Consider the following 16,606-nt stretch of genomic DNA (forward strand, 5'->3'; position numbering starts at 1 on the left):
GGCAGCTGAAATTCATCAAAATAGATCTGAACAAGAGGTACGCAAGTTGATGTACTTCTGGTGGAGCAAGACACTACTGGGCCCCACTACAGACAGACTGCTGAACCTGTTAGATGCTGAGGCTCCAATGGGCTGAGTGCAAAAAGCCTCGAAGCACAAATACGTAAATTTTTATTAGCTCTTAGCATTCCTATTTTATTTACCCAATATAGGACAAACACTTATAACAGAGGAGCTTGGAAATACTTAAAGATGTGGAACTTTCTTGGTTTATTTCTGAAACACAAGGATACAGAAAATAGGTTTTATAAACACATGCTGGAGATTAGTATGAGAACAAAATCAGGCATAATAAAATGAGAACAAAATCAGGAGTTTATCAGCCCAAAATTTATTTTGTTTGTCCCACATCATATGCAAAAATTTCACCAATTTTGCCAAATCTGCCCACAACTTTTTTAGTTACTCTATTCACAGTCAGACAGGCATGCAGGACCATTGCATAACTTCCATTCCAACCACCACAGGTAATAAAGCCCTGGATTCATGGCTTTTAACCACCTACAGCTCAGGGAAACCCATCACTCAAAAGATGCAGCACATAAATAAGTTTCCTCCAGCCAACGGCTTCTTTATGGCCAACACTCTTCTTTTACAAACCCTGCAGTTCTGGTAAGCACTGTACTAGTATAAAAGGATGAACATACAGCGTGACTATTTATGAGTAGAAAGGGGAGTAGAAAGTCAGTATTAAGAAGCACCTGATATAGTAACCTTAAAAACAGACTACTTCAGAACAGTAGCTTGGTCTTAAAATATGGAAGAAGTATACAGTGTGTAAGCAGTGATCAGCTCTAATATCATGTGGCAGTAGGCATTGTACTAAGTTGCTCATAAAGCTTATGATTTCATGTTTCCGAATAAATTGTTGCATTCTTCACAATTTCATTAAAATCATGGAATGATTGTTGTTTCTCACTAGAGAAGTTTTGATTTTCAGAGTAGCTGAGAGCTTTCATTGTGACAGTCATAGAGGGTGTTGTTGACTATTGTGCATTCTCCACCCTCCTCTTCTTTACCTCCAGTGTTTTAGTGCTTTGTCATGAGGATTGATATGGAATGAAACACACATTAACACAGACACACAAATCTAGACATACAAACATGTATACAATGTCTCTAGGTTGCAAAATGACTCTAGAACTTTAAGTCTGGTATATGGAATATGTGCCACACTCTGGAACACCTTTACAATTCTGAGCAGCGGGAAAAAATGCAGGATTACACCTCCTCTCCCTCCTCCCCCAATATCTGAGAGCCTGAGCCCAAACACACACGCATGCACACACACACGCACACACACATACATTCCCATGAAGTCTCAACATAGATGAAACATCAGCGCAAAACAATACCCCTCCCCCAGCTAACCCATAGTCCAGGTTCGTCCCTGTGACTTCACAACAACATCACGCTGCTGCACCGTTTCAGCAGCATTGCCAGAATGTTATGCGTTAGCCAAGCTGAGCCCTGACTCAATCTAGAAGAGCCCAGGCAGCAGGCGGTACGGCACTGCATTGGTGTAGCGTGTCCAGTCCTTGTCGTACTTGCTGTGGCAGCGGTGCTCATCTCGGATACACCTGTGCACCAGCAGGATGGTCATGTAAATGATGTAGAAGTAGGGCAGCAGGTGGCCGGCCCCGCACGCCATGCAGTAGGCCAGCGATCCCATCAGGTCACCTGTGTAGTTGAGATGGCGTGCGACGCCCCAGAAGCCCGAGATCAGCAGCTTGCTGTGGTGCGTCTGGCCATCCGTCGAGGTGTAGGCGCACTCAATGTAGGCCGGCTTGCGGCCCCAGATTTTGCAGTTGCCCCCAGTGCGCCGGAAGAGGTCCTTCTGATGGTTGGTCATGCGGAACACGTAGTAGCCCACCAGCCCCAGGAGGAGGACTCCCGCGGCATTGGCAGTGGACAGCTGGACTGGGTGATAGACCAGGTACAGGCCCTGAGAATCAGAAGAGAATACTAGCATCAAACAAAGTCCTCTCCACCTTTAACATGAATCTTCATGCCAGACTTGTATTAGCACCGATTTGTGAGAATACAGGTTATACTAAGAGACAGTAGATTTAAATGATGGTGTGTGTTGACCACTGAGCCTTGTGGCACTATCTGTATATTGTGATTGGCATGATCAATATTCAACTATTCTGGTCAGTTTTATATATTAATATTACAGGATATGGAATTACTACATGCTAAAAGGAACTGGGTTTCAGTATTGGACTGGAGTGATGTAACTATTTTTTCCAGTGTTTCTCTTACAGATGTACTACTGGTGGGTGGGTGGGAGTCCCTGCTGACCTGGGGGGGGGTGTTTTGGGGGACAATATGTATGCATACAAAAACATGTTCACATCTCTAAGCTATACAACTAAATACAAAGCACAATACAAATAATTCACTTGAACTACATATCACGTGTAGTTCAAAAATGCAATAAAAATCTTTCCTTTGTGGTGGGGTGAGTGGTAGAAAAATGCTACTTGCACATTGTGAAACTTCTATTTGAGCATCTGATCTTACTCAAGATGGAAAAGAACTTTTCTTTTGGTTCACCATGGCTTGCGTTGTCATGATTGCATTAAAAATTAATACCATTAATATTAACATTAAATTAATTTTCACCTGGCTAGCATTAGGCCTGCTCCCTTTGCTCAGTTATTTTCAACATTAGGCCTACTCACTAACCATTTGAAATTACAGTCACTGGCCATAAACCTCCAAATGAGCTAAATGGCACACTCAGGTCACACAAAATCCTTGTGGTTTGTGTTCTTGTAATGAGGATGTTGGACGAAGGCTAACCACTGAAAATACGGCTTTCGCATTTGTATCACATTTTGAATGCACATGAGATCTTCAAGGAAAACAGAAAGGCAAAAAGTTGTCAGCTGCAAGTAAGAATTTGTCAATCACTGAAAGTGGGCAAATGGGCCTCTTGATGAATAGATAAAATGTAAGTTAGCTTCTGAAACCATGAAAACATTGTTTAATATCTCTTTTTATCCAGTGTTAAAAGGCACACAGATTGCATATTACTCAACAGTATATTGTATGTATGTTTCAATGTTTTTATTCATTGTAGATAACATTTTGATTGTAATACTAGTTTCGATATTATTTGTAATTAAATAATACAAATAATAATTGTATTATTTGCTTTCCTTCGGTAGAACCGTTGATGGAGGGGTAGAGGGTGGGCATCAGGTAAGTGGCCTGCCCATTAAAGGCTATGGTAAGGGAAACAGGGAAACACTGAATTTCAAATGTATGTACTGAGAATGAAAAAGGATTACCTGCAGTGTGTAGAGGAAGGGGAGCCACACACAGTCTCCCCAGCCCAGGTACCAGCCAAAGTGGTCATGGCAGATGTCGATGGTCTTCAGGTACCAGGCCTCGTTCCAGAAGAAATCCAGGACATATAATGCCTATGAAAGCCACAGGACGTCAAAGCAAAATCTGAGGCAGGGATTCACATTCCGACAACTACCAGCCTGCCTGTAGTGTACAGCTTAATGCATTGGACTAACAGTAGAAAGATTAAAATGCTACTGTATTCTCTTGAGAAAGGTGTTTTTCCTACCATCCATAGCTACATTATGTAGGTGTTTCAATGGATACAAGAAATCACACAGGACAACACATTTTATTAATCTACTCAGTAAACATACATTGTTCATATTAGCCACAATTAGGAAAAAAAAACTCTGTATGACCAATTCAGGTTCACAGGTAGAGTTGATTTTTTCAACACTGTTATCAGGTAGATGTTTTGTTTTTTTTTTCTAATATGTTCTTAATGGTTTCCCCCCTTTTTCTCCATCAAGGGATTGCCAGTTACACTAGATTAAGCTCGCCCTTCCATAAAATCTTCAATCTGCAAGATGAATGCAATGCTCAAATGCAGTCAATGGCTATTTTTCACACTACAAGTCCCGCAATGCACACAGCAGAGCAGACTGAATGCCAACTGGATAGGTCCATCTCTACTAATGTCATCTGAGCGACTCACAGGTGCCCAACAAGCTTCTATAGGGAGCCAAAGTGGCAGGAGAAGGTGACCCTAGGTGACAAAATGCACCCTACCCTAGCAGAACTAAGCCAATTGTGTTTGGATGCAAGAATTCTTGTCTTCTGACTAGGACTGAAGACATTCCACTTGCCTAGAAGACTATTATCCAGAGTAATTTATACAGTGTGAAACTGTTACAAGTTATCCATTGGACATACCTGGGACATACCTCTAGTGTACGACCTAAAGCTCCTTATCACTGTGCCACAATGCTGCCGCAAGTAGCACAATTCTCTGGTATGTTTAACTACTGAATAAGAGCATTACCAGCAGGGGGCAGTACTAGGGTGCCTCTTACCTGGAGCACATTGACGAGGATCATGGAGTTTGTCACTTGACCATAGAGCTCCTGCTGCTTTGCAGCAAAAGATAAGTTAATGAGTGTCCAGGCCACAATTCCAGGTCTCCCATTGAAGAAGAGCTTGAAGTCAAACCACTTTCCAATGCGGGGATTGAACTCAATTCCCATCATATAGTTGTAGAAGAAATTCCCAGTGAATTTACTGCAGGAAAAAAGATATCCATCATATCGGCCCAGATCAAGCATTCATCTATTTTACCATCAATCTATCAATAATTATACCAATATGTTGTCTGGGCACGTTGTGTGTGCCTTTCTCAGCATGGAGAATAGTATACATACCAGTCTTCTGGATTGGTGGGGAAGAAGTAGGCCTTCAAAAACACAAATGTAGACACAGCATACCCAAGGATATTAGTGCACCACAGCAGAGGGGTCCAGTTATCAAAGATGATGGTTGGGGAGAACCAATGAAAGTGATAGGCATTGACAAACCACAGGGCGTGGGTGATGATCCAAGCCTGCAGGCCATTGATCTGGTACTGGTTTATAAGACCTGCAAGGCAAAGAAAGCAAAGAGGTTTTTTACTGTTGCATTATTAATTTGGGAAGGACAGGGAGAGTTCACAAAGATCTTATTGAACAAAGAATTTTCTTTTTGGAACATCAGCAGAAGGGTTTTTGCCACATAATACCCATTTTCTACATTTACCTTTGATCACTGTAGGTGATAATTCTAACAATTTGCACTCTGCAGTGAAAAACAGACTGTGATATGACCTGCATTAACCAGGCAACTGAAGAAAAAAAAAAATATCTTCAATACAAAACTCACTCTGTAGAGCAATGAAGCAACATGCTATGCTATCAGTGACAGCATCACTACCTTAGTTTCACCTTTACCTGCAGGAGTGCGAGCTCCATCCTGAACCCCACCAACATATCCAGGCAGGAATTTGTGAGTGACATCAGGGATCAACATATAGAGCACCACCTAGTGGAAGAAATTTGGTGTTCCGTTAGCGTGACTTGGCATGACTTGTAATCAAGTTCATATCAAAACTTGACAGATGGTTACTGACAACATTCAAAACTGAAGAGATGTAGCTTGCATATTCTTGCATATTCCTGTCCTTACCTGGAATGACACCCAAATAGCATAGATCTTTGCGGCAGCCCAAGTGAAGGAAGGGGCCCTGTTCCAGATGGACAGAAGAGTGGCCTTGCCGCTGTACAGGTCTATGAGAGGCTGGGTGACAGAGCACTCATACTGGTCACAGGCCATGACAAAGAAGAAAACTATGAATGGGGCCAAGCAGAGGAGGAGGACCACACTGATGAGGGAGAACCAGTCCACCTCCCTGGGGAAGACCAGCAAGGAAAAGTTAGTTCACAAGTGGCCAAATCCCACTTTGTTTACAGACTTGAATGATCATATTCACACTCATAAAGAGGTGATGATAGCACAAAGTATAAATCAACTTAGTCAACACTAAGAATGAGCTGCACTTTCCTATACAAGATTCATTCCTGAATCAGCTATTACACAGAATTTGTAATGAACTGACATCTGACTGGCAGATGGACTTTTGCTCTGCACTTAATAAATGTATCTAAGCAAATATCAAACAAAATGAGACATGACAGTGACTTGATATTGGTGAAAATGGTATTCATCTTTTAAAAAACACAGCATCAATTGCTATTAATTAAAAATGAAAGTGGTTACTTCTATGAGACAAAGAAGTTTAGAAACATGCTATATTAGCTTAATTACACTAGCCATGTCTACCTCCATGTAAATCTCTGGCTTAGGTTTATACTTATCATATTATAAAGGAGGATCCTCAAAGAAGATGCAGAACATTAGAACTGTAATCTTTAGTTGCAAGGGCCTGTACATTGCCAATATAGCTCTGTAGACTCACCAGGCTCTTCCCCATTGGCCTGCATCCACCTTTTCAGCCTGCCCCAGCCCATTGGAGCTGGCCTTGGTGCGTCTCTGAGTGGCCACTGTGGGCTCGGTGGCCGTCATTGTCCCTGCTGGTGAGAGGGGTACAAGTGGTAATACACCCAGAAACTCCAGGGTAAACAGAGTCTACACAATGAGGATGCACTGGAAATTGGAAGTGAAACACACAGCATTGGTGGCATTGCTCTGGCCAAAGAGAAAAGGAAGGAAATCATGAAAGTTTGTATCAATGTGTACCAAACACTAATGTTATAGTATAAACTACAAATTAGGATTGCCATATGATATGTTGCACAAAATGCAGTTTGCGATTAAAAACTACATCAAAAACAATAGAAATAATTCCCTCCAAGAAAACTTCATAATATGATTAATTATAACATGAATGAATGAGTTCTTTTTCTTTCCTTTCTTCAGATATCAACCCCCTAGCTGTGCCAATATTCATGATCTAACACGGGTTTGAGTACCATATAAATAAAAAAAGATCCATAATTAGCTTTACTCTAACTAGCTAGGGTCTACATAAAGTCAGGAGACCGAAATTAACAAGTTGTACAGATTACATGAAACTGCTCATGAATGTAGTACCTAGCTTTAACATATTTCATCTCATGCCAGGCTGCTTCCACTACTGATTGCTTTTTGGTTGATATTATCCCATTGAATTGTGGGTAGATGTGTCAAACATCTTGATTTATACTCTTCCACACGTTTGTCTGGTTTTCATGTAAATCATTCATGCAATTCATTCACACCTCTTAGAATTACAAGAGCCATGATGATTAAATTATGCTGTACAGAGTCTTCCAAACGCCTCCAGGTTATTAAAAGCAATCATAAAAAGGAAACTTCGTTTTTTATATACTAATATAGAGAGGACAATGTTATTTACACCTGTGTTATGCATCCTAATTACCATTGGAAAGTATGTTTGACCATAAAACCAGACTTTGACTTTTTATCAAACCCTTGACAAGCCCTCAGTAATCAAGATAAGTCAATGCAGGGAACACGTGTTCAGGGTTCTCAGAATTTATTAACAGGGGAGGATTACGGTACTCCAGGGACACGGTTATCTGCCCTATTCTAAGGCAACCTTCCCCTTTACAACATGATTCAGCAATAGCACTTAGCTCTGAAGAGTAGCACCCACTAAAAACAGGCCTACAGTTTTATGGGCAATTTTTTAAAATAAATTTGTTCAATAAAAATAAGACTGACATTATACAAGGTGAACTGCTTTCAAAATGACTTGTACTGCACTTTCTACAATAGGCACTTCTGGGGAGAGAATGGGGACTAGAGGTGAGAGAAGAAACAGTCACCATGCAAGGTATGACAGAGTGAGGATGCTGCATCATATTTGGAACCGTCACACCTGAGCCCAAGAAGAGAAAACTGTGACAATCAGGGACATCCTGCATCTCCACAAGAGGTCTGCTTGATGATTAACTGTAAAAGAGGGCTGGAAAATACTAATTTAAAAACTGGTTTAACAAAAGAACAGGAAGTCATTTTTTTTGCTTGGGTGTAAGCTTTCACAAATCATGCCCAAGTGTTTCAATGAAGTCCTCTGTATGATGTTTCGTTTTCTACTGCAACATCTTTTCACACTAAAAGTATGAGTAAGTCTGTAGCGAAGGGTGGGAGCAGTCACCTCACCGGGCCTCGAACCCTGGTCTACGGGGTAGCAAGCCTGCAGCTTGACCGCAACACCAAAGAGCCAGGTTCGTTGGAATGGCAGTCAGAACCCATACTCAGCCGTAGTGACAGCACTGTCACAAAGTCCATGAAAACTATCTTTCAGTCAAATCAAAACATAGCAGACAGCTCAATGTGCCAGACAAATGGACGACTACTCTGACAAATGAGGACCGGCATAGGTGATCTAGCAGGTAAGTGTTCACTACTGTCAACACACCATGTCCATCAGCCAAACAAGAAACTAAAACTTCAAAGGCATGTGTTCATATTTAGTTACTGTGATTAAGATTAGTGTGGCGGCAGTATATCACAGTGGTAAGGAGCAGGGTTCGTAACTGAAAAATTGCTTGCACTGCTGCTGTACTGTTGGGCAAGGTACTTAACCCTGACTGGTCTCAGTAAATACCCAGCTGAATAAAAGGACCACATGTAAAAACTGTAACCTATGTAAATAACTCTGGATAAGAGCGTCTGCTAAATGACAACAAAGTAATGCAATGTAACTATAATTATGTCATTTATTATTATGCATATTTACAAATGGTCAACGGTCATATTTATCATTACTTTTCCTCATAGCTACCAACAGACACAAGAGGATGATGTCCTTTTAAGTTTAATTTGTGAAGCAGCTGATCTGCCACGGCAAGTGAATATAGCCTTGATGAACGTTAAAAGCTGAAACAGACATAAGGCTTCCAAAACACTCCTAAACGCGGGTGTCATTTTAACTACTTCAACCATTTTACCCGCGTTAAAAAAACAACATTACGGGAAGATAAATGAACGTTGCTGCTGGCGATCCTGTACCATTAAAATGAAGCTTCACGTAAGAACCGCTAGCTACATGCCATTCGGTCATGATTAGGCCTCTTCATTATAATCACTCTGGTTGTTGTTACTGTTGCACATGCTTGTGATTAAAGTATGACTGAAGTGGTTAGTGATGGTCCACTAATATAATATTTCCAGCAAATACGCTCAAAATCAAGTCTTCCTAAGGAACGAGCTAGTTCAGCTAGCTAGCTACCTAATCAACATTCGCAAAAACTAACTTAGCTAATGCCCTGCAACTGTTATTCTACTGCGACTCTCGCAAAGGACTTTAGCCAATGTCTTCATTTATACCACTGACAATGACGAACATTTGGGTTTTAGCTATAACGTCACTGTAGGCTGATGAACATATTCTTCCAATCGTTTAAAACTAGCTAGTGCACACAGTTTATACAATTATAGTTGCAACAACTGTACGGTTTATCGCATCAGCAACACCACTAACTAGCTGCCATAAAATGCATTTCGGATTATACTCAGTTCCAATATGGAGTAAAAGATATCACACGTAGGAACGGTTTTTATTATTTTGATGAACTGAGAGGAAATTTATTTGCAACGTTCCCAGCTACCTATGTACGTACTGTACCAGCTAGTCAGCGAAATCTCAGCTTTTGCATGTAAATTGAACAGAAGGAAACGTCAAGTGAAATCATATTTAAAATAATTCTACAAAATTAACGGAACCTAATACTCACTTTTGTTTCTTCCAGAAAGGCACCTTTTGTAACAGCTGCAGCTCAGCTTTGGCCGACGCTTACGAAAGGATTGCAGCACAGTAACATGAACATTCGTCCTGCCTTCCTAATGAATATGTTAATTAAAATGGAGAGCCTGACCAGTACCGTCTGAGCTAGGTAGACGCCATACCGCCGCTTCAATTCGGGATTGGACAATGGCTCTCAAACCACTAGCTTCTGACATTAAGGGACTTGCATATTTGTCCTGTGGACCAGTTGTGTCTAAGGAGGAATGCTTTGAATAATCCAGATATGTTACAAAACGGGTGTGGAACCTTTTGTTTTACGCTTGATAGATTACATTTCTGCAATGGTAGAGATTCTAACACGATGTACATCGAGGAACATTGCATTGCCCTCTGTGATTTGTTTTGAATATCTCTCAGTCTAATGCTATTGTTTGCCAACACCATGTCAGCTATTGCAGTCTCTAGCTGTACAGTGAAGAGATGCTGTCTACCACCAGCAGTCTTCTCTCAACACTGTTAACTAATATACAGTTCCATATGCTTCCATATGGGACAACAATTTACAGTTTTGCATTCATATAATATATACGCTTAATTTCAGTAGTTCAGTAGATGGCACAACACAGTGCTGAATAACGTTTCCCTACCAAATCTCATTTCAAATGTAAAATGACTAATGTACGGAAGATAGAGGCCACGCTGAAAGGACCCAAGTTGTGCCCAGCTTCCCCATGCTCAACCCATGGTCAATAAAATGATCAACCGGCTTTGCATAAATGTCATTATAAAAGTTTTACTTTACTGTAAGAGCTCAACTTTTCAGTTTTCGCATCTGCTGTCTCTTTCTGTCTCCTCTCTGCTCCACTTTGTTTCATTGTTCTGCAACAATGAAGAGTTCACCTGTGACCCCTTTCATTCATGCAGAATTTCTGACTGATAATTGAACAGTGGCTCAATTTCAGTTTGTAAGGGTAAAGTGCAAATGAGGGAACTTGACAATTGGAGTCTAATATTTGAAGTCTTGTTTCCTATGAGTACAGGAGATATCATGACAACTGCAGTGTAAGCTGGAGTGGTCTGGGAAGTGTTTTTCAAACTGGAATTGCAATATGAGTGAAAAAGTAAAATTCTTCAGAAGCAGTTTAGGGTTTAGATAAGTTTACCTCAACTTTTGATACTTGAATGTATACATTTAAACATAGTGAGTAAACAATTGAGGAAAACTAATACTCATCAAAAGCTTTTGGAATTATCAGAACTGTCTAACATTTTTATTCTTAAAAGCTATGACGCTATTAATAATGCTATATGGAGAGGACTAACTTACTTAAAATTTCACTTACTTAAAATATGCTGCTGAGGTTACCAGCAATGTAGCTACATTATATAATGATTTATATAATGATTATATCATGATTTACAAAATTTGATGATGGTTTTCTCATATTAGTGCCTTAGAATGATCCCATCAGTTTAGCCCCTAGAACAGTCACTCATTGCAAATGACACCACTCCTCAAACCGCATCAAACAGTTGGAAAATTCCGTCTCTCTGTTATCCTATAGATTACATTGGATGATGAATTGATTTAGGCTTAGAAAAGAAATTTTCTTTAGGCACTTCTGCTCAATAGTACTGATATCCACAGCTGGCCCTGGGCACCCTGGGCAAATTTACTCAGAATGACCGTAATACAGATCCATTTGGATTAAGGCCTATTTCTTGCTTTGTTTTCCTAAATTGCTTTGGTAATGGAACTGTAGGATTTACCTTTTAATACTCTCACTCAGGATAAAACATCACAATTTCGTCATCGGGCAATGTTACTGATTCAACAGTACTGACAGCAGTTCACATTCACATTACAGTGTCACAGGCTTACATGTGTAGTTGATTCAGAGAGTATGGATTGCTTTTTAGGTGACACAGATGGATAAACAGTTCTCTGCAATTATTGGCTTGGCTCAGCATGCTTCCATGGCTCTGATACCATATTTGAGTGTTTGTATTTGGATAGAGATGTCAATAAAACAGAACACTTTGCAAAACAGCCAAATTCCTCTGCAAAATGAAGTATTGTTTTCATTTCTGATGATACCATTATGAAACATCTATATCAAAGCTATAAACAGCATCAGTTACTGAGGAGACAATATATTCACCTATACCTGCGCAGAAATACTAATGATAAAATGTTTATAAGAATGCTCAGCGGTTTCTTTCACTGACGTGTGTGTGTGTGTGTGTCTGTGTGTATGTGTGTGCGTGTGTTGTGTTTTGTGTGCCATTAAATGTTATATTTATGGAAACATCTCATTTGATCACAGTTTTGAAAGAAAAGGAGGGCTGTGTTATATGTGACATTGTTTATGTTTGGTGACCATACAGCAGCATAATGAACAGATTTTAATGATTCATACATGAAACCACAATTTACATTTAAAAAGACAAACACACCTTACATTTACTGTTGTGAACTATTATTTTATACATAATGTTGTGCTGATTACCAAGCTCAAATGCTTAAACAATTTCCTGAAACAATATCTACATTCTGCTGTTTTTGCACAAAATGTAAATGTGAAGTACATGCAAAACAGTAAACACAATAACTTTGTAATAGACACAAAAATAAATGAAGTAAGTCTTGTTAGCCAAAATGGATAATAGCAAATGAAAAATGCTTTAACATTCAACACACCAGCCCTTATATGAGGTTACAAGGAGTTCCATAGTCTAGTTGAAAAAACCCTGAAAATATTCATTTCATTTTTGTGTTTTTGGAAGCTCTATACAATATTTATACTTGTTGAGAGATGACAGCTAATGAGGTTTGACTTCCTTGTGTCATGTGATATAGTTTATTTCAAGATATTCCACTATATTTCATTTCAATTAGGGTCTGACAAATCAATAGCACTACAGTAATTGTGAAATTACAGGACTACCTGGGATGACTTGGACGAGGGCCAGATTTGAAAAACACCTGCCTCCCATACAGACCAAATTAATTCATTTGTTCACAGTTGAAATCAGTCAATCCCAAATGCTTTCTGATTTACCACACAAGTGCATATTATTGCTGCTAAGTTGTTCAATGAACAATTACTTATATTAAATGCATATACATATTTGGCTTCAAATACTGGTGTTAATGTTGGTGAAAAATGGAGCAAGACTAAGCAGACAGGGAAAACAAGGTCAACTTTCAAAAGGAAGACTGTATGTGTGGTGGTATAGCAGGTTGGACTGAAGGGGGAAAGAAAGGCATGCAATGTTTTGTTTTTCTACAAGATGTCATACTGCAAGAGATGATGTCAGATATGATGTGACATGTAGTGGCCAAACAGAGAGAACACACTGGATAGCCAGTGACATGTTATAATGCTGTGAAATTGTTTTTGTATTTTTTCTCTTTTTTTCCTCAATTGTCTGTACATTGTGACTTCAAATAAACAGACTTTGATCAGAATCTGAAATTCATGTATAAAAATATGTATGAAAATCACCACCATAAGGTATGATCATAAACACATCAAAACTATGCTGGTAGTGTTGTCTCCTTATCATTGCAGTGTGAAAATGGTGCTTAGTTAAAACCATTTATATGATATGTGTGCATTACTTTGATGAAAATATTTAATGTGAGGGGTGTTAACATGGTTTTGAAGCCAGTGTTTCACAGGATCAGAAAGGTTTTGCTCAGTTAACAAACCATTTTAACAAACCATTTTAACAAACCGTTGAATATTTGCATTTCCTGCGTGTATTGTACCATCATTGTTTGTACTAGACAAAAAAGGTTTTTCTTTATACATTTGCCTTAGATAATTTGGAAATTTGCTCAATAAAACATGTGTCCTGAGAATTTTGTATGTGTCAACATCATTATTAGCAACAGCACTTTATGTATACATAATATAATCACAGTAGCTCTTCACCAGTATCAATAAGCTATACAGTAAAGGAACAGGCATTCAGGTATGACTGTGTCATACTGATGCTGATGATACATAGTATTTTGGGTGCTTATATATAAAAGTTGATAAAGACAGATTTCCATTATGTAACACTGGTGTATTGTTTGATAAGATTTTGGATGCTTTAGAAATGCGTACAATGTTTTGAGCATATTAGTACCTTTGGCAGCTGAAACATTTTGTGTTTACAAGCAAATTCTGCTGTTGTTCACAATAGGTTTGCAGTCAGTTATTAAAAACTGTAGAGTTTTGTCGGGTAAAACCGCTTAGTAAAAATAGTGTTTTGTAATTTGTGTGAAAGCAGTGGCAATGTAAAATTAGTTTAGAATAAATTATCAAGAAATTAGACTGCTGTGTTATCTATTTTGAGAACATGGATTTCAGTTTGCAGAAGTACACCAAATCATTTGAGAAATACTGAAATGCAAAAAGTCCATGATCCATGATTCCATTCTGCAATGATGAGGCAAGTTCTTTGGTATATGACCATTAGGGGGCACTCACATGTATCAGTTGAGTACAACACCCACAAAGGAAGCACTTAATATGGAATTCAAATTTACAGACTGAATCACTTGGGAAACTACTGATATTCTTTGCAAGATAATGTCAATATGTAAAAAGAGTTATTGTTGTCTAAGTGTGCTTACCCTTCTTAGTGCTATTTGTGTGACAAGGAGAAGAGTCACCCCAAACGCAGAGAGGACCCAAATCTCAGGAGGTTCAGTTCAAAATTAAATTTGTCTTTGACTGGAGACTCACAGAATACAAATGTCTTGGGCAAAGGAACAATTGTCTGTCAATTAGAAAATCAGAAGGACTGAGATTTCACTGGAAAATTACCGGTGACCCCCCCCCCCCCACACACACACACACACACACACACACATGCACACCCCTTCATCGAGCCATGTTTAGTTTGGGTCAGATCAGGTTACTTTCGAGTTTCAGCTTCAGGCCCTTGCAAAACTTTATCTCCTAAGTCTCAGATCTATATATGATATGCATGATGTCTGCAGCTATGGAGGGGAACACTGTTACCTATGAAACCTGACCTGAATGCTCTCCATTCTTTCCACCTTTAAGCTTTATTATACAGTTGTGGGATGCTTACACTCTCTGACTGAGGAGAGCCTGTCCCAGAGATACAAGGTTCTGAAGGCCACAGAGATCCCAGCTTCAATCCAGTCACAAAATCCATCCCAATAATGAAGTCCTGAGTTGAACGGAAATCCAGGAACCAATAAACAGTGCTGTTGTGAATTATCATCAGGAGCCACAGCATGTCGGTTATCCCCCATGTTACACACAGGATGATTAACTCATTCAATAACAAACCTGATGGGAATTGTGTGTGTGTGTGTGTGCGTGTGTGCGTGTGTGTGTGTGTGTGTGTGTGTGTGTGTGTGTGCATGTGCGTGTGTGTGCGTGTGAGGGGGTTTCCTGCTGCAAACAGTGGCAACACACAGGAGATCCCTGCCCTGGGATAACCCCACTTTACCCCTAACTTCTCTCATTGTGTCATCCACAGTTAGGAAATCAGCCTCAGACACTGTGCTTTGTCTCCAGGAGAGAAAAAGAGGAAACTTGGAGCAACTGTTAGACACAATCACTCGTACATGACATTATTATGTTCACCAGTGTGCAGACAAACTGGAATTCTGAAAGCAGGTTCTCATCCATTTCTGTAGGACAATTATCATAGCCACTGCATGTGATTTTTCACTTCTGATTGGTGTTATTTTTTATTTCTTCACCATTATGTTCATATGAATGAAACTTCTTGTTTGCCCCATCCTGCCTGTTGGGTGTAGTGCAGGCACACAGTGTCTCCACGGTCTGGGCGTTGAACAGGTTGGCGGTGTGGCCATGTACAATTTTCCCCATCCTAAACTTGAACAAACAGCTCCCAGATGAAGCAAACAAAGGCGTGTCGCGATTCTTCAGTGGCTGTAAGCAAACAGTTGGAAGAAGGGTGGTAACCTTTGTTGGACTATTGCGTGAATATAATACAGCTTAACTTCTACACAAGAATACTCCATTGTAAGCATACAGGAGCAGTAAATGCTAAAAGTAGTGTTGGAAGTCAGTAGTTAATACCTACATGAACTTCATGTTGCTGAGCAATGCTGTTAGTGGAAGTCAGATAATAGCTCTTCCCTCAGACGACAACAGCCCACCCTGACACAGAGCAAGTCAGGCACTGGGGGGGACAGCACACATCAGTGCACAAAAGGCCTTTACTGATGATTTGCGATGCTTTGCAGTACCAGTAGTGAGAGGGACACAGTGGAACATCCCTGCTGTCAGCTTACTGAGGATTCCATGAGTGTGTCAGCACAACCTCCCCTCTGTCACAGCCTCCTTGGGCCAGCTGCCTCACAGCTCACTTCACAAGCTTTCTCTCATCACTAAGTGACTAATGTGTATACATATACACATATACATACATGTACATTTATACATATATTGAATGAGTTCATAAAACAATATCTTGCACGTGAACAAGGTTAGCCTTATAATTACAAAGGATACGCATACTTTTTAAACCTCAAAGTTCTAGTTTTTTTTTGTTTTTTCTAAATGTAATTTATTCTAATATATTTTAAATTTGGAATCTGAGACAATAAATTGTGAAAACAGTATTGGGGGCTGAATACTTTTACAAGGCACTGTGTGAGTGTGTGTGTGTGTTTCAGTTTAATGCAACAGCTATTTAGAATTTAGAATATTTTTTCAAAGGACATGGCAACAGTTAGTTAACCATATTGCAGGGTAGCTGGTGAGAGCAAGCACAATCTTAGCAGTTACTGTACTTTTTTGTCCATAATTATTATTGGCAGATAATGATGATGATGATGATGATGTGCACTCCAGATTCAACCATTTTTTTGCTTCTACCCATCCTCACAGCTTTGTCAGCCATGTGGATACTTATATAATTACAGTGGAACATCACTCCAAG

The 16,606-nt window shown here is 39.6% G+C and overlaps 1 protein-coding gene across 1 annotated transcript; it reads right to left on the reverse strand.

Moving 5' to 3' along the window:
- Nucleotides 1-324: 324 nt before the first annotated feature.
- On the reverse strand, nucleotides 325-9,740 carry LOC118788028 (7-dehydrocholesterol reductase-like). Its single transcript, XM_036543854.1, has 8 exons — nucleotides 9,651-9,740; nucleotides 6,365-6,479; nucleotides 5,575-5,797; nucleotides 5,340-5,430; nucleotides 4,779-4,992; nucleotides 4,434-4,638; nucleotides 3,360-3,491; nucleotides 325-2,005 (listed from the first exon to the last, which is right to left on the reverse strand). Exons 2-8 carry the CDS (start codon nucleotides 6,469-6,471, stop codon nucleotides 1,541-1,543), a joined length of 1,437 nt encoding a protein of 478 aa, XP_036399747.1. The 5' UTR covers nucleotides 6,472-6,479; nucleotides 9,651-9,740; the 3' UTR covers nucleotides 325-1,540.
- Nucleotides 9,741-16,606: the final 6,866 nt, after the last annotated feature.

This window comes from Megalops cyprinoides, chromosome 13 (genome assembly GCF_013368585.1).
Source record: "Megalops cyprinoides isolate fMegCyp1 chromosome 13, fMegCyp1.pri, whole genome shotgun sequence".
Taxonomy (NCBI): Eukaryota; Metazoa; Chordata; class Actinopteri; order Elopiformes; family Megalopidae; genus Megalops; species Megalops cyprinoides.